This window comes from Syngnathus floridae, chromosome 20 (assembly GCF_059516105.1).
Source record: "Syngnathus floridae isolate MCC-2025c chromosome 20, RoL_Sflo_1.0, whole genome shotgun sequence".
NCBI classification, from domain to species: domain Eukaryota; kingdom Metazoa; phylum Chordata; class Actinopteri; order Syngnathiformes; family Syngnathidae; genus Syngnathus; species Syngnathus floridae.
The window spans coordinates 7,757,300-7,783,176 of record NC_142432.1 but is presented as its reverse complement, the minus strand read 5'-3'; the positions used below and the strand labels follow the sequence as shown (position 1 = coordinate 7,783,176).

Below are 25,877 nucleotides of genomic sequence, written 5' to 3'. Positions count from 1 at the left end.
GGTGGTTGTTTCAACAGCTGGTTTTCGGTTTCAGCTGGAGCCGGTTCAATGGGTGGTTACAGGGTTGGCTTGGTAGGATCCCATGCTGTACGACTTTTGAATAAGTTATGTGGACATCTGGAATTCAGCGCGAGCAGCACAATAACCGGTTTCAGGGTTGGACTGCTCTTACTCTTTCCTGCTTCATATTCAGATGTAATTGCACACTGGAGGATCGAAAGCGGCCTCTTTGGGGAGATCGAGCTTACAGGGCATATGCTAATCAGAGTTTCCACTTTATATTTCATGTGTGCTTCCTTAAACTACAACACACACAGATTTTTAAATTCTTCAAAGTCCCTGTAAATCAATCCTATACCACAAGCTTTAGTTGGTTGTGACTAAAGTTGGCTGTGACAATTCCCACATCAGCGCAGGTTCCCTCTCACAGAAGAGATACCCCTCACCGGATTTATGCCGGTCATGAAAATAGCAACCCCAAAAATGTCTCTTCCAGTTTATTAGTAAGTTTAATTCAGTCTCTTTTGTATAAATAAGTGAGTGACTGCATTTTGTTGATGTGCACGTATTGGTGAATCAGCAGTATTGTTGTCCGGCAGGATTCATCCTGATAGAAGCCTGCAACACGTCATGCGTGTGCTCATCTGGTCATGCATTATTTAGTCATTGCAAGCTCCAGTCTAAAGTGCTTCAGAGTGGTTTGTATGTCTTGAGTATGTCTCCAGCCAGCTTAACGGACAAAGCTTCACGATTGGTCGTTTAAATGGACGCTGGGAGGTGTTCTCTCCAAGGCATCTCGTCCTCGTTAAACGAGGCATGAAGCTTGTGTAACTAACACGCATGGCTCTTTAATAAATCATCGACGCGTTATCGCCGCGTTCCAAACGGTGAGGGGGCGGTCCCACCCAGGGCGCCAAATTGAATTTGGCGGAATGTGTAAGTAAAAAAGTTCAAGGTAAATGGTTTGTCATTTTGACTCATCTGTCATGTTGCGCTTTTTCCTGTCATCAGGTTCTTCTCACTGGCAGCATTTCATAACTTCAGGACTATAGAAAACTGATTTGAAAAGATTGTCTCTTCAGCAGACAGACATTTATTGATCTTCAAGGATTAGAGGATAACATCAACATTGACTGGATCTAAGCCCGTTTGCGATATGATATGATGATCCTTGATGTCTTCCTTGGCATACATGACGGAAGCGCCGCACTCACCGTCACAATCTGCTTGAATCTGTCTGACAATAATTGGCGGCTCTTTGAAGGCGTCCATTTACTGGAGGGAGACACTCCTTTGGAAGGCCTCTTCGGCATCTCCACTCCCCTGCTGCTATGCTTCCGTGTTGTGTACCGCTTGTGTTTGTATTTCTGTGCGTTTCATCTGCGCAAATATTGGTTTTTCCAACATGACTGTTTTTTACCTCGGGCAGTCTGCAACTGGTTGTTCATTACATTGGGCAGCACAGTGGTTGGCATGTCTGCCTTGCAGTGATGAGGTTTAAGGTTCTTGGTGTGCTTTGATATGTTTGTCATGGACGAAATTGATTTCATCAAGCACCTCAGCTACGACCTCTCTATCTCGGGCAATGTCCCACATGCACGTCTGAGACGAATGGCTGTTGCTCGCGTCGGAGGCTAGAAGAATATTTGATGTGAAGTGACATCGGCAGCTTCCCTTACTGCTCGGCTTGACCCACTTTGGCTCCTACGTGGAGAAGCCTGGCTTGTTATTTTGCAAAAGTTGATCCATAGACAACCTTTTATTTATTTATTTATTTATTTATTTATTTATTTACGCGCGCGTGTGTGTGTGTGTGTTTGTGTTTATTTATTTTCTTTCTTTCTTTCTTTCTTTCTTTCTTTCTTTCTTTCTTTCTTTATTTATTTATTTATTTATTTATTTATTTATTTATTTATTTATTTATTTATAATATTTTTCTCGATTCTGTGCCTTGAGCTTCTGACATTTGCTCTGGGTCAGCAATATGTCCATGACAGTAGATTGTGCAGGGCAATATTATTTCATTTACCCCCTCGGATAGCGGGTTAGCGCTTTGACAGATGATCAAAATCCGAACCTCAGAGGTACCACGGCTCTCCGTATCTTTGGATCACATTTCAACCCTTAAAGCTCTTACCCGGTACATTTGAATTCTTTACGGTTGGCCGTTATCGTCAAACACCGCTGCAGCTCCGCCAAGGAAGTTCAAATGAGAGAAATATTTGGCTAGGTTTCAAGGCCAGAAGCTGTGCAAAAGAGGCATGAAGAATGCAATGCACTTATTTTTGGATAAAATGAAACCAGTAATCATGTCCCAGATCACTATGCTTTAATTGACTCCCACGATTTGAGTCCCCGAGGGTTGATTAGCAACAGGTTAGCTTCAAAGCAAAATGGCAGCTCTCCCGTAGCACCACAAAGCCAATTTTCATCATTTGATGTAAAATGACAATTTATTTGACCTTAAGATGAACTCATTCCCTGTCCAGTTAAAATGGATGTTCGACATCTATTTCCGTCAATGGTAATGAACGAGTTAACAACAGCAATGAAATGACTCAATTGCAAGATGGCCGTCACACAGCACTAATAAACGTATTGCTATATCACTAACACCAGCACGCTGTCAATCAAAACTGAGTTTTATTAGCTTTATGTCTCGTATTTGATATTGGATCACGTTGTTCTGCCGTTTTAAAATGACCCTAACTAAAGCTCGCCCGTGTAGTAAACACCTGAGCTTGCTTTATCACTAATGAATTGCAGATTGCCTTTTGTAATGTCATCTGTCGAGTTGTTTACTGGATCTTTCATGGGAAAATAAGCTTCAACAAACATTTATGAACAGTATAGCAACAATCGCGCATTTATTTTCCCCTTCCCAGACTTTTTGTCTCGGAACAATTACCCTGAGCGTTTATTTTGTTGGGCGGTAGATGACCACAGAAAATAGGCAGATGTCCAACCCAATTTCCTGCCTGCACTGTGACTGGATTGTTAATAGAGCCGCACGGTCACGTGCACAAGCAGCGGCGACCCGCGACGAGCAACTGCCTGGAAGCTATTGAGCAGTTTAAGAGATCAATTCCGGTCGTCTTCTTCCCGTTTTGTTGTTTTTATTTAACACCTGCACGGGAAGGGTATTTTTGATGCAGCTGCCAAGGTGAAATGGATATCAGTCGGGCTCTATTAATTGCACTGTTTTTGATAAATACACAAAAAAATGACAATTTTTCAAAATCCAAAGTAAGACTCACATTTTGGCTCTGTCACTTCCTGTTCTCAAGCTCAGCTCTGACAAGGCCGGAGATGACTGTGCCCCCCCCCCCTGGGTCGAACCGACCCAGCACGTCTTTGAACCTTGTCCAGCTGCATCCTCTTCAAGACCTTTTCGCTGAATCATTTTTATTTTTCCTCCTACTGACTAATAGCTCTCGATGGCTTTTACCATGCTCGCCTCTCTATTAATAGTGAGAGCAGGAACTGTGAATTAGCAGCGGCGGTCACCAGGTCGGAAGACTTAATGCCGCCCGCCGCATGTTTACTGCTGCCGCGCACAGCCCATCAGCGCTTCCCCCTACTCACTTAATATCAGGCAAAGGCCGGCTACTATTAAAGATTCTTCATTTGCATACGCGATGGAGTGCAGATGACGGAGGGCAATACAAAGATGCGTAAATTGCTCCAGCTCAAAGTACGCTCGATTGTGCGTATGGGCGAGGATGCTGTACATTAGCGGCCAGTCGGAGCCAGCTGTGAGTCGTGAGTGGACAGATGGGCCGTTGGACGGGGTCTTGGATGTCGTGGCACACTGACTTGTTAGCTTCTGCTGTTGCTGTTTTTGGATGCTAAATTTAAATCTTGTCAAATTCTTACATAACTTGCTAAGGTGCCAAATTTTGGCTCAATTTTTTCCAATAGTTAAAATACTTTCCGTATGCCAAACTGACCAATAGGGATGATGCCATTGTCCGGCGATGTGTGAGTCACTTGTTTTTATTTGTTTCCCGCTCAAGGCTTCCTTTGATAAGGTTAAACGAGGTACCGAATGATGGATTACAGGGCTACGGATTTTTTGTTGTTGTTAGCGACGTTAGCAGAAAAAAAAAGTGTGATGATTCCTCCTTTTTCATCTTTCCTCCCAGGGCAAAACACATTCATTATTAATGCAGAGTGGCGAGCCGGTGATGGATTGGACTTCTAAGCCGTGCTGCGCTCTTGCCGTTATTTATCAAAACAATGTGGAGTTCATACGCGCTTCATTTATCCTTTCCTCTTTTCTTCCCTCTCCCTTTTCTTTGGCTTTTTATCCACCCCCCTTCCCCCCGGGTGCGTTTGCTCATTTTTCATCCTGTGACGGCGGAGGCTCCAGTTGGCGGCTGCGTTTAGCCGCGCCAGCTGCACCCTCCGCTGATGACGCCTAATCAAACTTCATTTTAAAATCACAGATGGCTTTAAAAAAAGGGTTGATAGATGGCTGAAGGGGGAACAAATTGTCTGAGCGGCTCAAATGGGAGAAAGTTTATCTCCTTAAATTATCTTGCAAGGGTTACTCTGTGTGGCATCAGATAGCCAGCGCCGTCCCTCGGCTCATCTATCGTGTACGTGTGTTGATAGTTGATCTGTTTGTGTGCGTGCACAAAATAAACAAATGCACAAACGTTCCAGTGGTGTTTTGACCAATTGATTTATTGATCATCATATGACAATCAGGAAAAATAAGAAAATGAATTGATTCCCCCTTCCGCCAAATCCAACCAAAATGTTAGGAAAATGTATATATATATATATATATATATATATATATATATATATATATATATATATATATATATATATGTTATCATGCGTTCTCTAATAAAAGTATAATCACAATATTACTGCAATATATGCTTGCTGTTTTGCCTTGCTGTTTCTGATCTTGTGCAACAGAAGAGAAAGTCCGTGGCTGGGTCAAGGGAGAGGTGATGGCTGTGTCAAGCAAGATATTGCTGATAACTCAGAGCATCCACCCAAAATAGACCGAAGATACATCAACTGACCGTATCATGACCCTGCTAAGGCTCCTAGAGAACATCACGTTCCTCTTTCCATCCGTCTGTGCTGAAGACAACTGTTGATTACTTAAACCATTATGCTAATATTATCTTATCAGTATATAACACCTTGTGCCTTACTTCTTATTTCTTGATTACGAGACAAGCCCATGCCTTTCCTTCCCCTTCCTTAGGGGCTTATCGTCTCACACTGTGGGTAGGACAAATCCAAATAAAAAGAGCGAGAGTGCAACAGATATTTAGTGCAGTGAGATTGCTGTAAGACATCTGTACTGCACTCCTCGCAAGCACTGAATCCATATTCTGTCTCATTTGTATTTGTCTGCTGATACTTTTCTCTTCTTCAGATATTCGGTGTGTGAATTGAACCTGACACAAAAATTGGCCACAAATGACTCCGCCTCCTTTAATCTTCGCTCCTGCGATCAAATATCAACCTGCCCCGTCTTTTACAGCCTGTTACAACCCCATTATAACCTTCTCTAACAATGGAATATTCATAGATCAATAAACTCGTGGCTATTAATTATACTCTAAATGAAGTACATTGATTTATATTTAACAAAATCAAGTGCAAACAAAAACACCTGTGCCTGGTCGTGGTCACGTGACACCACATACAAAGATGATGACAGGAAACAAACGACAGCTGACAAGAAAGAGAAAATTGTTTCAAGAGACAATATTATGAGTCTTACTCAAAATAAGGATTTGGGTCACGCAGGTGATTCTTACGCTCGGGCTAATTTGTGGCAACAACCCATATGACATCTTTCCGTTTTCAATATCCTAGAAACATGATTTTATGCTACGTCTGCTATCAAAACATTGAGAGAGACGATAGCAAACGTACAACAATATGGAAGCCGGACACATTGCCTTCAACACCATTGTGCCGCAGCGACTCATCTCCAAACTCGACGAGCTGGGCCTCAGTACCTCCCTCTGCAACTGGATACTGGACTTCCTCTGTCAGAGGCCTCAGGTGGTGCGTGTTGGCGACAAAATCTCCGCCAGCATCACGCTGAGCACAGGGGCCCCCCAGGGCTGCGTGCTCAGTCCATTGCTCTTCACCCTGCTGACGCATGACTGCACTGCGACCTACAGCGACAACCGCATAGTGAAGTTTGCTGACGACACGACTCTGGTGGGTCTCATCACGAAGGGCGACGAGACTCGGTACAGGTCAGAAGTTGACCTTCTGACCACGTGGTGCAGGGACAACAACCTCCTGCTGAACGTCGGTAAGACCAAGGAAATCATTGTTGACTTCCGGAAGGGTCACAAAACACACCTGCCGCTGATCATCGACGGTGCTGTGGTGGAGAGGGTGAGCTGCACCAAGTTCCTGGGGGTGCACATCAGTGAGGACCTCTCCTGGTCCGCGAACACCTCGTCACTGGCAAAGAAAGCTCAGCGCCGCCTGTACTTCCTGCGGAAGCTCAGGCGTGCATGTGCTCCTCAGGCAGTCCTGTCTACATTCTACCGTGGCACCATTGAGAGCGTCCTCACCAGTTGCATCGCTGTCTGGGGTGGTAACTGCACTGAACAGAACTTGAAGGCCCTGCAGCGCATAGTGAATACGGCTGGTAAGATTATTGGTGCTTCGCTTCCCTCCCTGAAGGACATTTACACCTCCCATCTCACCCGCAAGGCAACCTCGATTGCCAGAGATGTGAGTCACCCGGCTCACTCTTTGTTTGACCTTCTGCCCTCTGGGAAGAGGTACAGGAGCCTGCGCTCCCGCACCACCAGACTCGCCGACAGCTTCTTCCTCCAGGCTGTTAGGGCCCTGAACTCGCTACCCCCTTCTGCGTAGCGTGCGGCACTGTTGCGCTATTTTCGGGAATGTCTGCTGTACGCGCACTTGCTCTTTTTTGTTTTTTTCTTTTTGTGCTCCTCTTAATTATTTATTTATTTATTTATTGTTGTGTTATTTATTCATTATTTATTCGGCACGCTTTTGTTATACTTGTTTACTGTTTGTCTGTTGTGAGCCATGTCTTGTCACCGTGGGATAGGGGGGAACGAAATTTCGGTTTCTTTGTGTGTCTTTGGCCTGTGGAGAAATTGACAATAAAGCTGACTTTGACTTTGACTTTGACTTGCCCCTGGTAACCGCGTTCAGTTCATCAGGTAGAGATTGACTGTCAAGAGCGAGGGGGGATCTTGTGCATCGGAGTCTCCAATAACAAGGCCCGGAGGCAAAGCTTTAATGGACGTGACGTCAATTGGACGAGGAGAAGGCAGGAGTGAGTAATGAAACTAAACTAGGGTTCTCCCCAGACCTTTAAGGTTTTTGAACGTCTGCGCCAAACAATAAATGAAAACCATCGATTTAACTCATTCACTGCCATTGACGGCTATAGACGTCCATTTTAACTGGGCTGGCAGTGAGAGTATGTCTCTCTGGCAAGTGTCCGTGGGCTGAGAGAGGATCGGCGCATGACTCTGAATAATAAAACAGACATGGTGCCACTGCTGCACACGTGTACTTTGGCACTCTGCTGGTAGATGAACAATGCTACCAGATTCTCCAACGACTGGAGGAGTGGTGATGAGGGTTGAAGGATGATGCTGATGGGGCTAAACGCGTGTGCTGGATCTTGTTGTGTTATTGCAGGACACCTCGTTTGGAAGCTGAACGTGCCAATTAATCCTAGTTAGCCCGTGTGTGTGGCTGTCTTTCAATCACTCCAAGTGGATGCCACTTATTCATAGCGCTATTATTTTTAGCACGCACAATTTCATCTCTCTGCCTCTTGAATAATTAGTTGGAAGGAGAGCTTGATGCATATGTTGGGAAAAATGGAAACAATGGTAGCCATCTTGGGCAAATTTGTCTAGAAAAGGGATATTTTTGATTAATTTAATTTGGTTTTATTCCGAATAAATTTGGTCCATTCCGTGATGAGTTAGTGCTAGAGACTTTCTCTCTCGCGATGTTGCTGATATCATCTCGGGACCATTAAAATGCTCTGATCTGAGGATCTGACGGGGCCTGGCTCATGATGAAAGATACGCGGCGTAGCTTCACGCAAGGACGTGGAGGTCAGAGTTTTTGTGGAGGGAAATGGAATAGAGGAAATCATGGAAATACGAAGGTTTGCAGTCATTGAAAGTCATCCAGTTCACCTTCGATCGGTGCTGTGAAATTCAAGCAAACCGGCTTCTTATTGTGGAGGCAGGGGAGGAGAGAAAACAACATTCCCAGATGGGAGGGAGGGAAAAAAACGACAGGATTTAATGATTTGGAGGGAGGCGGGAGTCACGGGGAGATAAATGGACCCGACTCGCTGCGGGACAATCAAGGGAGATGTTCATTTACTTATTCAGCCTCCGAGGCTAGAAACTATGTGACTCGATTCCATCCAATCACATCTTCATTGACGTGATTATGTAACTGGAACGCTACCTGGAATGAAACACACGGTTTTGTTTTGTGTGGTCTTATCAGTTTTATCAAGCACTCTGGTTTGGATCCAAGGTGCTAAAAAGTGAATTAGTACAACCAGCATTTTGTGCTCGCGTTGTTTGGCTTGCGGCGTTTTCTCACAAGAAGAATCGTCGACTCATCAGCTGTCATTTGTTGTATGAACGCCGAGGCAAAAAGTGGCGGCAGCAGCAGTGGTGTTGTTGTTGGTATTGGTGTCGAGGGCTGGACGGGGTTCTCGTATCGATTCATCCCCCGCAGCAACGTGCCAAGAAGCCGCTTTCATAATCCTTCCTGCCTAAATAATTCATCACTTGTCCTCAAAATTTCATCAGCCACGATGGAGACAATTTCCTCCTCCGAGGTGGCGGTGTGGTTTCAAAACGTACAAGTAGCATGATGATGATGATGATGAGGCACCATAAACCGGAAGGGGACTGAAGTTGACCTTTGCAGTACACCCGTGTGCCTAACTTGGTCCCAGAGTGCTGGAAAGCTGCCCACTTAGCTTGGCTAATGGTGTGTGCCGTGTTCCCCGCTGTGATGGGTTCAAAGCAGGGGAAACCTTTCATGTATATTTTATGCTTCTTAATCTGGCCTTGCTAATAATGGAAAAGATCTGAGGAAGATGGTGAAGCGTGTTCAATTGCACCAACGCATATCTGTCTGTCCATTCGCATCATCTTAGAAATATGTAAATATACTTGATTTTTTTGTAGATGAGTACGTGTCATTTACAAATTCACAATTACAAGTTGTACTTTCGCACTAAGCCCCCCCCTCCCCCAGCAGACTGAAAATATCCATCTTGTGGGTTGATGGCTCCGGCTCAAGACAAGATGTGATATCTATTATTATGGCTTCTTAGATATAGACCGGCCTTTTTTTTTTTTCTTTTTCTTTTTTCAAGGCTGCAGGAAGACAAACGGCGCTTCGCTTTGTTGTTTAGTTCACAACTCACGCATGACATCTCATTTGCAGTTAAGTCTGCACCATTGACTTGTGATGGCCATACATGCAAAAATAAGCGCGGACTTATACCTGCTACTCAATGACTATGAACGGAGCATGAGCAACTCATAGGTGACGTCTGTCTTCACATTCTCACAAAATGTAAGTATCTGAGTGAGTTCTGTGAGATCTGAATTTTTTTTTTTTTTTGCGATACAAGCTAAAATCTGTGACATAACACATATACATATATATTAGGGTCCTGCATCTCTATGTCCACAAAAGACGTTGTACAGTAGTTAAAGTCGAGCAACAAGCACAACTTTCCTGTCCCAAAACTACTCTAATTTATTTTCTGTACTTCATAGTTACGTATGTAATTTGTGCTCAGTCAAGGTTTTTGTGAAGCCCCTAAAGCAATGACTTCCACATCATAGCGTTATTAATAGCAGCATGAGTCGGCAGCTCGGGAGAAAAGTGGCCGGTGCTGCATCATCCTGGACAGAGTTTTTTCTCTTTTTTTTCTTATCAGACTGAAGCTCAGCACACACACAAAAAAAATCATAACACCAAGATGCCACCTAACTCTAACCCTAACGGTTTCATTTCCATCCAGCAGATTACAAACTATCCCCACCACCACCACCTCGCTCCCTTTCCCTGCCCCTAAGCGGGATAATAATGGCTGCCAGTCAGACGATCGGCTCTAATTGCGGCGCTGTTTGTCGCTAATCAAAGGTTGAGCCGGCTGACATTTTCTTGGCGTGATCTACAGAGGATGAGGCTGATTTTGTTGAAATTGCGTCAAAAGGTCAAACCGTGGCGGGTCTTGACTTTTAGTGTGTGTGTGCATGTGTGTGCATGTGTGTGCATGTGTGTGCATGTGTGTGTGTGTGTGTGTGTGTGTGTGTGTGTGTATGTGTGTGTGTGTGTGTGTGTGTGTGTGTGTGTGTGTGTGTGTGTGTGTGTGTGTGTGTGTGTGTGTGTGTGTGTGTGTGTGTGTGTGTGTGTGTGTGTGTGTGTGTGTGTGTGTGTGTGAGTGAGTGAGTGATCTGCGTGTTTAATTTGATCATTTATTTTTTTTCATCCAGACGATTGTCACCAATCTGGATTTGTGTCCGTACGTTAATACGAAGCTTATCCGTCAGCATCTGCAAACTGACGGCTTGTGAAATATTCCTTTCGTCTACACCACTTTTCCCTGATTGCGTTTGTACTGCAAAAATTCCCAAGGGGGCATTTCTGTATTCCGCCGCTTTGCTTCTGCCTCCGCATTGCTACAGTGCTTATTCGCAAATGCAGGTATGGCCCAATCTCATTAACAATCTTTGGCATTTGTGCCGCATTGATTAATTAGGTGCACTCAGTCAGAAGTTGTTTTTTTTATGTCCTACTAAATGGTCATACCGTTAAAAAGTCAATTCGCCAAATGCATCCTGCAATAAATATGATTATCTTTTAACCGGGTAGAATTCCAAACAGGTAAACCTCATAAAGTGAGCGTTGAGTGTTTGTTATTATTGATAGGCGCAAGACTAAACACGGACGCAGTTAAATGGGAAAGCCCTCTCGAGTCTTCTGTCAACTCCATTACGGTTGCAACTAATCTAATCGGAGCGCTTAATGGCCTGGTCACTGGGCGCTGCACATTATTTTGACTTTATGGACTCTCTGGACTCAAATACAAAGGCAGGATTTATGCTGAAGGTCCAAGAGCGCAATTTTATTTAAACCCTATGACCTCTTTTTTAAAAAAATATTATTATGAGGCCGTTTTTTGGCTCTAATACAGTTTATGGCATTAATTGATACATTTTTTTAATTTGGTGCCATAGTTTTGCATGTCTATCTGTATCGGAATCATCTAACCAAAAAAAAAGTCATTTTTACAGGAGCTGGAACAAATTAATGGATTTAACAAAGAATTTTAATCAATAATCTAGTTGCAATTTGTTTCCCCTCAGATTCATTTCAGTTCATTTCAATGGGGGAAATTAATTTGATACATTATCAAATGGAGGGATATTAAACGACATGCACATTCTGAGAGTCCCCGAGTCGAACTCCGCAGAGGAGCAATTTGCTTGAATTCAGTGAAGTATGTATGCGCGTTCATCTTTAATTCACTGTTTTATCTTACGCGTGCTAAATTGCGCGGGCGACATCGGAGGTCATTTTGCCAGGTGGGACTGCTGCTTTGTGATTCAAGGCAAGTGCATTGACACTTCATTATAAAGGCAGCGGCGACATACTTTTTTGACTTTTCAGGGCTGGTGTTTTAGTTTTTCCCTGTTTTAAAGAGATATTGTTTGCGATATTTTCTATAAACACCTGCAGAAGGATGTGATTTGATTTTCCAGCGGGGACGTCTTACCTCTGACTCCGGCTTCTCGGCACTCGTTGCCCCCGAAAGCAAAGGCCCTGCCTTGCAAAACCAACGAGGTCACCAAGCACATCGGAGTGGAAACAGGCGGGCTGCTATCTTCCACAATGTCAGCCAAATTTGAATTTAACAAAGAGATCGTTGTGAGTACAATATGAGCTTTCAATTGTGCGATGCGCATGCTTGGACATTTTGGAGATACTACAGTGGAATGCTGCGTCTGCCTGCTTTTTTGTTTTGTTTTAAAAATTAAAAACTATGTAAACTAGACTAGAGCTGAACAAATAATCAAATTCAAATCGAAAACATATTTTTGGCGCTGTTGATTCAGTGTCGACTAAATTGCTGTATAAAGAAGGCGACATTTTGAAATCAAAACTCAACCAGTCGTTATTTTCCCTCGAGAGCCGCAAAATTCTAGATGCTGGTTGTGTGTTTTTTGGTTTTTAGAATATGCGACTGACTTGATAAAAGATCATATTGGGCATTAGAAGGATCCTCTGTGTTCAGAATGAAATTTTTTTGGGGGGCAATTTAAAGGCACTGAAGTGTGAAGCGGCTGTTTCAATGCAAGGGAGAATAAACTGATGGCGAGAAGAAGATGAAGAAGAGGAAGGGAGGGGGGAGGAGCTCCCTCAGACTTTACTGTGTAATCTTGTCATTGTGGAAGCACACAATGACAAGATTACACTTTGCATGTGTCATTTTGGGGCCACTTTAAGCATCGAGAATCATGTTTTTTTTGTGTCTTCTCTTTTATCACACCACAACAAAGACTGAGTGGGGGAAAAAAATATGACTGCAACCTCTGGTGTTAAATGTCAGTTCGCATGCAATACCGAATCAATACACGGGATAAAAGACGTAGTAACTCTTTGCTTGTTTACTGGATATTCCCCTCCCCCCATCACCACCAATGGAGGTCACGTGAGCATTGGATGAGAGTAAAGCCAACGATTGTAAACATTGGAAAAACAAGACTGCTCACGTCGACGACGAGGACTTTGGCAGCTCCGCAGCAGTCGAGGCATTGTCCACAGTGCATCATCCCGCAAGGACAAAAAAACCAAACAATTGAAGTTGAAAATAATCTAGTCTGACGTCGGCCTACTCGAACATGGCATTGATTGTCTTTGACCTTAAACATTTTTTTTTTCATCCACTAGTTTCACTTGTACAAATGATATGGAGACTGGAAAACATTTTTTTTCTTCCAAACATTCAAAAAATAACATCCACTTTTAAATTTACACAAACGTCACAGCAGAGGTTCTCAAACTGGTGGCTGGTTCAAGATTCATACTTTGCTTGAATTATAATTTCCAAATTTATTTAAATCAAATCTGATATACCGAAAGCACTGCAGGTATCGGTACTTGGTATCAAAGAGTGTATATTTGGTATCGAACCCGTCCCTAATTGTGATGATTGGATTGTAAGGTGGTCTTTAGAAAAACATTCTCAAGGAGCTCCTGACCCAGACCCAAAAAGTTTGAGAACCTCTGCGCAAAGAGATTTTCATTGTCATTAGTAGGCCTGGCAACGAATGGCATCCAGTGTTCCGATAGAAAAAAGCGATCGGTCCTTGCAGGCGCCGTTCAAAAGGCGCTACATTCCCAATGTGAGGCCAACGAGATTCCCCCACTTTGCGTCTTTGGCGGCGTCTTCACAGCTTGGAGTGCGTCAGTAATGATTTGCTCAGGTCCTTGGCCTCACCGGCGGTCCGCACACGCTCGTAGCCCAGCACAGACATGGAGTGATGGCAGTAGTCCTCCACCTGCTTGATCTGCTGGATGCTGAGCACCGTCCGCCAAGCGCTGGCCGCCTGCGTGGCGTTGCGCGACGACACGATGAAGGGCTTGGACGACGAGTTGGATCCACTGGTCATGTTGAGGGCAAACGACTCGATGTCGCGGTTGGCCGTCAGATTGGCAAAGCGGTAGATGCCGCGCAGCGTCTTCACCGGGTTGTCCACCAGGTCCTCGTAACGCACGGCCATGTACTTGCCCTTGAGCCAACCAGGCGGGTTCAACGCCGTCCTCAGCGTCCGGGAGGTACGGTCACAGATTACCTCCATGGCGCCGATGGAGTGGTAGTCCGAGCCGTCCTTCTTGTTGGCCTTGTGGCCGGCATCCACGAACGGGATCCGGCGGAGTTTGGGGTCCCGGCTGCGCACCACCTGCAGGTTCTCCCGGATGAGGCCGTGCCGGGACTTGATGCGGGAGTTGGCTACCGCCCGCGGGTCTCGGACCAGGTGAATCACCTTCAGGTCTAAGGAGGGGTCCTCCATGAGGGGCGCCAGAACGTTGACGTCCAGAATGCGCACCCCTTTGATGACCACCGCGTTGTACTTGAGGCACTCGTCTTCTAGTAGCCGGAGGCTTTGCGGGGGGCACTTTTTGCACACCTTGTCATCCACCATCCCCACCACGTCCTTCCTGTAGGCCGAGCAGAGCGGGTAGGAGCACACCACCTTGTTAAGCGTGGCGCCGAACAACCCCAACGAGGTGAAATTTTTACCCCCAGGGCTGTTGTAAAGCTGAAAGACGGACAAGTCGCAGCGGTACAGCGAGCTCAGCATGTCGCGCGCCGCCCCTTGCAGAGACACGGCGTCGCCCGGGTACAGCTTCTGCCAGATGTGCCACATGGGCTCGTACAGGAAGAACACATCGGGGTTCTGGTTGAAAAGCTCGCCGAAGAAGGACGAGCCCGAACGCCACGTCGTCAGCACGTAGATGAGTTGCCTCTTCTTGGCTAGCGAGGGCCTGTAGAGGTAGCGCAGGTCAGAACGACCCTGGTAGGCGGCGCCCCTCATGGGGTGGCTGCAAGGCTGCGGCTCCTTGGTCCACTTGTAGTTGGCCAAGTTGAGCATAGTGAGCACCAGGAGCAGGAAGTAGGCCGCATACAGCACAATCCGCTTCCTGCGCAGCACTTTCATCACGATGCCGGGCTGCGCTATTATCTTGGTATGGTTCCTGTAGGTCTTGAGCTTCCTGCCGAAGCCAGCATCCTTCTCCCAGGGTGCTGTCAACTTCAGCGGAGGGTGATATGTCTTGCCTCTCATCTGTGCCCACGACACAGCCCCCACCGCCCCAAAAGTGACTCTCCTTACATGCACACGAGACGTGGAGGGGATATGGAGAAGCAAAAAAAAGGAGGGGGGGGGGGGGTCTAGACAAGGATGATTCTTTTATGTAATCCTCGCCGATCCCAAATCCGGCTATGATGTTTGGCGCTGCACTGCGCAACGGTCTTCATGGCAACGCCGGATGAGAGCGGAGGTAACAAGGAGGCGAGTCGTTATTGTCCCAGACGCCCATATTGGAGCCGGAGCACTCCCCCACGCGCTCTCGCCGCGGGACGCGTCCTCCTCCCACCCCCACTCCCGAAAATGCGCATCCCAGACAATAAAATAGTCCCCCCTCCCTTCTCACCAGTGCGGCGAGGAGGCTTGACGGAGCTCACCGCGACTCAATCCACATCCGCTGCAAGGAAGCCACACATACACATAAATGCAGTTTTTGGATATTTTGAAGAGCGTTTGCACACTTCCTCCCGTTTTGCTCCCGCTTTGACAAATACGTACACTGGACACATTCAATCTGAAGCTTACGGCGAAGCTCCGCCTGTGGATTAACACTATTGGTTAGCTGTATGACGTCATGTTGGCGTTTTGGCCTGCGATTGGTTGAGCAAGCCGTCGGTCTGACTAATATTGTGACGTCCCATGTCTGAAAAAATAGTCAAATCTGTTGATATTTTTACTTTATTCTATGATTTGAGACATACAAAAACGTCAACATCATGACTGCGGTGGTGTACTTTGTTTAAAGTGATACTTCATTGAACACTTGCGTTTGTTAGACTCAAATTTACACATTTGTGATTTTTGTCACAATATTGTGAAATATTGAATCCTGGTCGATTGACATCGTCACACAATGTGTATACTCTGTTTACCAAAATGTGAAAAACTGAATGCACATGATTTAGATGATGTTGTAGCCTTAGACCCCAGCATTCTTCAATATTTCCGCTCCTTTTCTGCATGTTCGGGCCTGTTCCGTGGACCACTTAGTTTTACATGTAGCTTTCTCCCAAAGAGGGGGGAAATTATACTTCATATGTCAAGTTATTTTGTTCCCCTAAATTCATGTTACGGATTACATTAAATCTACGCGCACACTGCCCTCTGCTGCTTGTTACAACTACTGCAATTTATTGTAATTGTACAACACGTAACAGAACACGTTATTGTTTACACTTGTACCATCCTATACAAATAGTTCTCAACGCAGCAGTACGACATTTCAGGGCGTCTAACATAATACAAATGTTTAAAAATGAAAACTAGAATCATATTGGAATCATATTCATAAGAGCATCGTTTATGCTTCATAATTGTATTTGTGTTTATTGTTTTTTTTCTCAATTTTTATGGTATTGCTATCATCATTATCAAAATTACAATCAATGTATAGTATTTCGATGACGCGCTGAAAAGCTGCAGTGAAAATGGGTGTCTATTACGCAATCGACATCTCCAGGCGCGCGCATGCGCAGTACGCGCCTCGTCCCAAGCACCACCATTAGAAGCAGCAGCAGCATCAGGACCACCGAGCTCTCCCCCCAGCCCCATCAACGATGATGGCGCATGTAAACACAGCGCTCGTCCTCTCGTCTTCCCGGACCCTCAACCGCCACTTCCTCCCGTCGATCTGACGTCACGGCCGCGTTCTCGCGTGCATGCGTGCGTGCGCAAGCGAGCTTTGGACTCCGGCTGACATTGTAATGGTCACACCGCGAAGCGCTTGCAACAAAAGGCACCCTTGAGAAACCCCCTCGGCTCCAGAGTAGGGGGGATATGCACGTCAGTGTTTGGAGCAGCTCGCTCTCTGTCGTGATGGCAGCGCTGTACCAGGGCACGGACGCTTCCTCCCCGGATAAATTCCTCGCCCTGAAAGACGTCAGGGAAGTGAAGGAGGAGACCACGCTGGATGAGAAGCTCTTTCTGCTTGCCTGCGAGAAAGGTCAGTGCACAATCAAGTGTTATTATGACATGGACAAAAGTATTGAAACACCTCCTTTCTTAGTTGCCCCATCATGGGACGATTGTGTGCTTGCATTGTTTGTTTCGGATTAATTCAAACCCAAATTAGATTTATTTTTGGGTGAAGGATGAAAAGAGGGTCAAAAGAGCGACTGCACATAATTTCTGGATTTGCTGTAATTCATGAAAAAATATAGGTACAAAAACCTTGATACTTATAGTGTATGATCAAATTGGCTGGTGCGCACAAAAACTTGACCACCTCTTGCAGAGGAAGCATAAAGGAACGAAGGCATGTGGATGGGATGGTGACAGGCAGGACACAAAACAGCACTCGTGACCATATAAAGTATCCAAACGTGGCCCAGAAACTGGAGCAGCCCTTTGTGGGAGCTGTGACTGTAAACAGGAACTAGCCGGAAGCAGAACACCCTACTGGGATTGCTAATCCGTGTCGACTCAGCGCTTCTTCGGTCACCAGGTGACTACTACATGGTGAAGAAACTACTGGAGGAAAACAGGCACGGCGAGCTCAACGTCAACAGTGTAGACGTGCTCGGCCGTGACGCCGTTACCATCACCATCGAGAACGAGAACCTCAACATTCTGCAGCTTCTGCTCGAGCACGGCTGTCAGGTAGTAAACACACATACACGTCGGCTGTTTTTGTTTGCATCGTACTCTGAGCTTTGTTGCCTCACAGGCCACCGACGCCCTGCTGGTGGCTATCGACTCGGAAGTGGTGGGAGCTGTGGACATCCTCCTCAACCACAGACCCAGACGCGCATCCAAGCCATCCATCGCCGTGAGTCCTGAAGAAAAAGAACTGTCAACACAGTAAAATCGCAATAGCTAATTAAATTTGCCGCCTTGTAGAAACTAATGCAACGAATCCAGAACCCCGAGTATTCCACGACCATGGACGTGGCTCCTGTCATCCTGGCAGCACACAGGAACAACTACGAAATTCTGACCATGCTTCTGAAGCAGGATATCTCGCTGCCACGGCCGCACGCCGTCGGATGCGAGTGCACGCTCTGCAACGCCAAGAACAAGAAGGACAGCTTGCGGCATTCCAGGTCCGAAGAAATAGAACACCCAGTTATCTTATCTGTTCCAAGCGAATTGTCCCCTCTTTTCTCTGGAGGTTAGGTTCCGCTTGGACATCTACCGCTGCCTAGCTAGCCCTTCGCTCATCATGCTAACAGAGGAAGACCCCATCCTCAGGGCCTTTGAGCTGAGCACAGATCTCAAAGAGCTCAGCCTGGTGGAGGTGGAGTTCAGGTGCTTCCTGACACTAACAGAGAAATATTTTGTGTCTCTGGATTTGTTGTCGCTACCATTAACGCTTCTACTGCCCTGCCTGATTGTGCAGGAACGACTACGAGGAGCTAGCCAAACAGTGCAAGATGTTTGCCAAGGACCTGCTGGCTCAGGCTCGCAACTCCAGAGAGCTGGAGGTCATCCTCAACCACACGTCCAACGAGGATCCGGTGGACAAGCGGGGGCTCCTGGAGGAGCGCATGAACCTCAGCCGCCTCAAACTGGCCATCAAGTACAACCAGAAGGAGGTCGGTCAGACAACGAGCGGTTTTTGCTCACAGTTGTCTCCGCACGATAAACTGTTGACCATCATGGCCGGAAAGTTGGATGAGTTCTTTGTGTGCATGTGCTTTTCAGTTTGTGTCCCAGTCCAACTGTCAGCAGTTCCTCAACACGGTGTGGTTCGGCGAGACGGCCAGCTACCGTCGCAAGCACACCTGCCTGAAGATCGCCACGGTGCTGAGCGTGGCCGTGCTGTGGCCGCTGCTCTCTTTCTGTTACCTACTGGTGCCACGTTCCCGCGTGGGCCAGATCATCCACACGCCCTTCGTCAAGTTCATCATCCACAGCGCTTCCTATTTTACCTTCCTACTACTGCTCAACCTCTACTCGCTAGTCTACAACGAAGGCAAGAAGAACACCATGGGCCCGGCGCTGGAGATGATAGACTACCTGCTCATCCTTTGGATCATAGGTGGGCTCAAAATGCTATGTTAGCCTGCTCATTTTGTGATAATTGTATGTCCATGTTCCTGCAACTGCACATGTCCGTGTTCCTGCAACTGCACATGTCCGTGTTCCTGCAACTGCATAACTCTTGAGCCAATGAGGCCAATTATATCCTTTAATTTGATGTATAATATTGCCTAGTGGAGCATAAATGAGACATTTGCGTTATGAGCCTGGCTTCAGTCCAGCAGGGCTGTACTGTCTGTCCATAATGCTATCAGGCGTGTACACAACAAATAGCCGTCTTGATTCTTAACGATAGAGAGCCTGCTTTCACCAAATCGACATCCGCTCTTGAGTGATGACACGTGCTCAAGATCACGTGAGGCTGTTTAGACAGGGTGTCCGCTGCCAAGAAAGCATTAGCGCTATGGTTGACTCGCTGGAATGGCTGTCCGCCTTCTCGACCGTGATGGTTTGACTCATGCTCGCGGCAGTCAGGCAGAAGCTCGTCGGTCGGCCAGTCGTAACTCACCGCGGTAACAACCCCTGATAGCTTTTCCAATGTCAGGTATTAGCTTTGGGTTTTGTCATACAGAAACGAGCTAGCAGATCTAAAATGGACAGTTGGGTACAAAAATTAACTGTGTCCTTCAGGAATGGTGTGGTCGGACGTGAAACGTCTTTGGTACGAGGGGCTGGAAGACTTCCTGGATGAGTCGAGGAACCAGCTGAGCTTTGTGATGAATTCCCTTTATTTGGCTACCTTTGCCCTCAAGATAGTTGCTAACAGCAAGGTACACACACACACACACACACATATACACACACATATAAACACACACACGTTTTCTTTCCTCCGCAGTTCAAGAATGTAGAGGACACCGAGAGAAAGAACTGGGATGCTTTCCATCCCATCCTGGTAGCCGAGGGCTTGTTTGCCTTTGCCAATGTCCTCAGCTATCTGCGCCTCTTCTTCATGTACACCACCAGCTCCATCCTGGGGCCGCTGCAGGTAGGAAAGTAATGTTACTTACTTTGAAATAGGCCGTTGTGCGTGGGATGCAGTGATGGATGAGAGAAGCACATCTGTGAAAGAACAGCTCTGGAAAAAAAAGTGTTATGTCATCGCTGTTGTTGAAAGGACAAAAATCGGAAGATTAGCGTCGGGGTGCATGAAGCGGATGCCCACGTGTTTCCACATGTGTGAGTCAGTCGGTGCTGTTAAGGCTGTCTCTCATTTTACCTTGAGAATTCTCATCTGACTAATATCACCAAGTAAGAGGAAAGAGTGAATGGTGCATATGTCAGATCTGGTACATAGTGGTCTGGAATTGAAAAATAAACAAACCTAGCATCTTTAAAAATAGAGTTGATGAGGTCCCGACCCACTGCGTTCCTCAAAGATGAGCTTCTTGACAAAACAAACATGGTGGAAGATTTCAATAAATAGGAATATAGTCAAAGGGACGTAAAATGGCGGGCCACAGAATCTTGGCTCCAGGCAACCCTTGGTTAAGTTTGATGTCCCTTTGGAAGTACAACCCTACGAACCGTTTGAAGACAATAGAGGATTTCCAGGGACATGGGTCCTTCTTGGAATCTGGAGAGAAATGGAATCAGGAACACTCAGATAAAACCTGGGCCATATGACCATTCAGTCCGGGAAGAGACAACGTCGGATGACTGGTAGTTAAATCTTGTGTGGTGCCAGATGAAGAACATGACCTGCATTTACCAGGACATGAGACCATTGATCCATAAGACATTGGAAGTATTCAGGAAATTGTGATTCAAGGTTCCAGGGAAAAGAGGAGGTATGATTTGACATCCTCATGGTATAAAAGCGCTTGAAACTATGAAAAACAAATGGGGATAATTCAGGGTGACGTGTCGTTAAACCCCAAGTACATGTGGAATAAAGCAAATGACAACCGCAAGACTCTCGTAAAAATAAACTATAAAATTGGGCTCATAAAATTGTGGTACAAGAGAATCAGTCCCGTAAATGTCTCGGCTGGCTCTTTATTTCTCGGCAGATCTCCATGGGTCAGATGCTGCAGGAGTTCGGTAAGTTCCTGGGTCTATTCCTGCTGGTCTTGTTCTCCTTCACTATCGGACTCACCCAGCTCTACGGAAAGGACCGGAAAGATCCGGATAAGAGTCCGCCTAGCGACTGCCAGGGTATTTTCTGCCAGCAGCAGAGCAACGACGCCTTCCACACGTACGTCTGGGTGTCGGTCAAAAGCGAACGTCGGGCTCAAGCCATCGTTTATGTCGTTCTCATCTTCGCAGGTTTATGGGCACGTGCTACGCCCTCTTTTGGTACATTTTCTCGCTGGCTCACGTGGCGCTCTTCGTGACCCGCATCAGTTACACGGAGGAACTGCGCTCTTTTGTGGGCGCTCTGATTATCGGAACCTACAACATCGTGGTGGTCATTGTGTTGACTAAGCTGCTGGTGGCCATGCTCCATAAAAGTTTTAGACAAATTGCTGTGAGTATGACAATTTTAAATTTTCCGGTCTGGTGTCCATCCATCCATCCATCCATCTTCTTCCGCTTATCCGGGGTCGGGTCGCGGGGGCAGCAGCTTTAGGAGGGACTCCCAGACTTCCCTCTCCCCAGCCACTTCGTCCAGCTCATCCCGGGGGATCCCAAGGCGTTCCCAGGCCAGCTGAGAGACATAGTCTCTCCAGCGCGTCCTGGGTCGTCCCCGGGGTCTCCTACCGGTGGGACATGCCCGGAACACCTCCCCAGGGAGGCGTCCAGGAGGCATCCTGATAAGATGCCCGAGCCACCTCATCTGGCTCCTCTCAACGTGGAGGAGTAGCGACTCTACTCCGAGTCTCTCCCGGATGACCGAGCTTCTCACCCTATCTCTAAGGGAGAGCCCGGACATCCTGCGGAGAAAACTCATTTCGGCCGCTTGTATCCGGGATCTCGTTCTTTCGGTCACGACCCATAGCTCGTGACCATAGGTGAGGGTAGGAGCGTAAATCGACCGGTAAATTGAGAGCTTTGCCTTTTGGCTCAGCTCTCTCTTCACCACAACGGACCGGTACAGGGTCCGCATTACTGCCGACGCTGCACCGATCCGCCTGTCGATCTCGCGCTCCATCCTCCCCTCACTTGTGAACAAGACTCCAAGATACTTGAACTCCTCCACTTGGGGCAGGATCTCATCCCCGATCCGGAGAGGGCATTCCACCCTTTTCCGATCGAGGACCATGGACTCGGATTTGGAGGTGCTGACCCTCATCCCGACCGCTTCACACTCGGCTGCGAACCGTTCCAGCGAGAGCTGGAGATCACGGCCTGAAGAAGCCAACAGCACCACGTCATCTGCAAAAAGCAGAGACGCGATGCTGAGGTCCCCAAACCGGACCCCCTCAACGCCTCGGCTGCGCCTAGAAATTCTGTCCATAAAAATTATGAACAGAATTGGTGACAAAGGGCAGCCTTGGCGGAGTCCAACCCTCACTGGGAACGAATCCGACTTACTGCCGGAAATGCGGACCAGACTCTGGCATCGGTGGTACAGGGACCGAACCGCCCTTATCAGTTGGCTCGGCACCCCGTACTCACGAAGCACCCTCCACAGAACTTCCCGAGGGACACGGTCGAATGCCTTCTCCAAGTCCACAAAACACATGTGGACTGGTCGGGCGAACTCCCATGCACCCTCGAGGATCCTGCCGAGGGTGTAGAGCTGGTTCACTGTTTCACGGCCAGGACGAAAGCCACACTGCTCCTCCTGGATCCGAGGTTCGACCTCCCGACGGACCCTCCTCTCCAGCACCCCTGAATAGACCTTACCAGGGAGGCTGAGGAATGTGATTCCCCTGTAATTGGAACACACCCTCCGGTCCCCCTTCTTAAAGAGGGGAACCACCACCCCAGTCTGCCAATCCAGAGGCACTGTCCCCGATGTCCACGCAACGTTGTAGAGGCGTGTCAGCCATGACAGCCCCACAACATCCAGAGCCTTTAAGAACTCCGGGCGGATCTCATCCACCCCCGGGGCCTTGCCACCGAGGAGTTTTTCAACTACCTCAGTGACTTCGACCCCAGAGATTGGAGAATCCGCCTCAGAGTCTCCAGGCCCTGCTTCCTCAATGGAAGGCGTGTAGGTGGAATTGAGGAGGTCTTCGAAGTATTCTCCCCACCGACTCACGACGTCCCGAGTCGAGGTCAGCAGCACGCCATCCCCACTGTGAACAGTGTTGACGTTGCACTGCTTCCCCCTCCTGAGACGCCGGATGGTGGACCAGAATTTCCTCGAAGCCGTCCGAAAGTCATTCTCCATGGCCTCACCAAACTCCTCCCACGCCTGGGTTTTTGCCTCAGCAACCGCCGAAGCCGCGTTCCGCTTGGCCATCCGGTACCTGTCAGCTGCCTCCGGAGTCCCGCAGGCCAAAACGGCCCGATAGGACCCCTTCTTCAGCTTGACGGCATCCCTTACCGCCGGTGTCCACCAGCGGGTTCGGGGATTGCCGCCACGACAGGCACCAACGACCTTACGGCCACAGCTCCGGTCGGCCGCCTCAACAATGGAGGCGCGGAACATGGTCCACTCAGACTCAATGTCCCCCGCCTCCCCCGGGACGTGGGAAAAGCTCTGCCGGAGGTGGGAGTTGAAGCTCTTCCTGACAGGAGATTCTGCCAGACGTTCCCAGCAGACCCTCACAGAGCGTTTGGGTCTGCCAGGTCGGATCGGCATCTTCCCCCACCATCGGAGCCAACCCACCACCAGGTGGTGATCAGTTGACAGCTCCGCCCCTCTCTTCACCCGAGTGTCCAAAACATGCGGCCGCAAATCCGACGACACGACTACAAAGTCGATCATCGAACTGCGGCCTAGGGTGTCCTGGTGCCAAGTGCACACATGGACACCCTTATGCTTGAACATTGTTCATTATTGAAAATCCATGTCGAGCACAGAAGTCCAACAATAGAACACCGCTCGGGTTCAGATCGGGGGGGCCGTTCCTCCCAATCACGCCCTTCCAGGTCTCACTGTCATTGCCCACGTGAGCATTGAAGTCACCCAGTAGAACGATGGAGTCCCCAGAAGGAGCGCTCTCCAGCACTTCCTCCAGGGACCCCAAGAAGGGTGGGTACTCTGAGCTGCCGTTTGGTGCATAGACACAAACAACAGTCAGGACCCGTCCCCCCACCCGAAGGCGGAGGGAGGCTACCCTCTCGTTCACCGGGGTGAACCCCAATGTGCAGGCGCCCAGCCGGGGGGCAATAAGTATACCCACACCTGCTCGACGCCTCTCACCGTGGGCAACTCCAGAGTGGAAGAGAGTCCAGCCCCTCTCGAGAGGGCTTGTACCGGAACCCAAACTGTGCGTGGAGGCTAGTCCGACTATATCTAGTCGGAATTTTTCTGCCTCGCACACCAGCCAGATCAGACCGCCAAGGTCCCTGCCTTTGGCTGCCGCCCAGCTCACATTGCACCCGACCCCTTCGGCCCCTCCCACAGGTGGTGAGCCCATGGGAAGCCGGTCTGGTGTCTGGATTTCAAATCAGGGTACCCAGCCTGATTATCTTAATGAATCCATCTTTGTGATTGTTTGATAGAATCACGAAGACAAGGAGTGGAAGTTCGCTCGAGCCAAATTGTGGCTAAGCTATTTTGACGACAAGTGTACGATGCCGCCCCCATTCAACATCCTGCCCTCGCCCAAGACCGTCTGCTACCTGCTCACCAGTATGAGCAAGTGGATCTGCTCACATACCTCCAAGGGGCGGGTCAAGAGACAGAACAGCCTGAAGGTAAGACCAATCGCTCAGGTGGTGATTTTCTGGAAAATGCATCACGGCTGCTTTGCTCTCCCGCGCAGGAATGGAAGAACCTGAAACAAAAACGTGACGAGAACTACCAGAAGATTATGTGCTGCCTGGTGCATCGCTACCTGACATCCACGCGGCAGAAGATGCAGAGCACCGACCAAGCCACCGTGGAGAACCTTAACGACCTGCGCCAAGACCTGTCCAAGTTCCGCAACGAGATGCGGGACCTGCTGGGCTTCCGTACTTCCAAATACGCCATGTTCTACCCCAGGAGCTAGAAACCTTTTTACCTTTCCTCTTGACTTCTCCTCCTGCTACTCATGTATTCTTTGAGAGGAAAACACAAACTGACTGACTAAGGTGAAGTAGAAACACAATCCATGCATTCTCCCGTTTTTCTAAAAACAGGAAGCCGTTGTTTTGAACAGAGATACCAATAAATATTTATGCAAAATTTCACCGTGGGGTGCAACGTTTATGCCCCTCCCCCAATCTTATGACATCAAAGTACAGTCATTTTTTTAACGTCCCGGTTCTCGAACAAATCGGAATTCGAACGAAAAATTTGAGAATTTTTTGCTTCGGTTGTCGAACAAAATTCGGAGGTCGAATCTCGCAAGATGAGCGGAAAGGACCCGAGAAAACCCGACCGCGCGGCCCGGATGCCGACTGACTCCGTTCGTTATTGTTTTTTCGTTACTTTGGGGATTGTATTAACCCCTAATCATGTCTCCAAAGAAAGCAAGTGGGAGCAGTAAAGCCATCCTAAAACTCGAAGACGCTTTTAAAGCAATGCGACAGTGAGCGCCCGGCGCGCTGCGGTTGCGCGATCGGACCAAATTAAGCTCCCTGCGCACTGAGGTCCACTTAAATTTTGGAAAGTATATCAGGACTTTAAAAATATTTTCTAAATTTCAGCGACAGCTCTGCCACAATAATGCGACCAGCGCAGTGCAGTTGCGCGGTCGGCGGCACGCAACGGTTGCGCGTTCGGCGGTGCGCTGCAGTTGCGCGATCAGACAAAAATGCGCAAATGAAAACATGCTTTAAAAAGGCGTTTTTTTAGTCTTGGAATGGATTAAAACATTTTCCATTATTTGTAATGGGAAAAATAGATTCGGAATTCGATCGATTCAGTTCTCGAATCGCCTTCTGAAACGGATCGTGGTCGAAAACCGAGGTTTGACTGTACTGTGTACTATATGTTTA

At 47.7% G+C, this 25,877-nt stretch overlaps 2 protein-coding genes across 2 annotated transcripts; one reads left to right on the top strand and one right to left on the bottom strand.

Moving 5' to 3' along the window:
- Window positions 1-12,692: 12,692 nt before the first annotated feature.
- Window positions 12,693-15,411, bottom strand: chst2b (carbohydrate (N-acetylglucosamine-6-O) sulfotransferase 2b). The gene has a single exon (XM_088364139.1). It carries the CDS (start codon window positions 14,886-14,888, stop codon window positions 13,491-13,493), a length of 1,398 nt encoding a protein of 465 aa, XP_088220265.1. The 5' UTR covers window positions 14,889-15,411; the 3' UTR covers window positions 12,693-13,490.
- Window positions 15,412-16,379: 968 nt separating this feature from the next.
- On the top strand, window positions 16,380-25,127 carry trpc1 (transient receptor potential cation channel, subfamily C, member 1). The gene is made up of 13 exons (XM_088364089.1): window positions 16,380-16,854; window positions 17,356-17,510; window positions 17,578-17,679; window positions 17,751-17,953; window positions 18,027-18,158; window positions 18,250-18,445; window positions 18,555-18,891; window positions 19,524-19,663; window positions 19,732-19,881; window positions 20,906-21,090; window positions 21,162-21,363; window positions 24,456-24,650; window positions 24,719-25,127. The coding sequence occupies exons 1-13, from the start codon at window positions 16,689-16,691 to the stop codon at window positions 24,944-24,946; spliced, it is 2,391 nt and encodes a 796-aa protein (XP_088220215.1). The 5' UTR covers window positions 16,380-16,688; the 3' UTR covers window positions 24,947-25,127.
- Window positions 25,128-25,877: the final 750 nt, after the last annotated feature.

Bases quoted from the DNA above. Each gene is read 5' to 3' on its own strand.
- chst2b (XM_088364139.1), bottom strand. From the start codon at position 14,888: ATGAGAGGCAAGACATATCACCCTCCGCTGAAGTTGACAGCACCCTGG.
- trpc1 (XM_088364089.1), top strand. From the start codon at position 16,689: ATGCACGTCAGTGTTTGGAGCAGCTCGCTCTCTGTCGTGATGGCAGCG. The intron at 17,680-17,750 runs GTGAGTCCTGAA...GCCGCCTTGTAG, and splicing joins CATCCAAGCCATCCATCGCC to AAACTAATGCAACGAATCCA. The intron at 24,651-24,718 runs GTAAGACCAATC...TCTCCCGCGCAG, and splicing joins AGAGACAGAACAGCCTGAAG to GAATGGAAGAACCTGAAACA.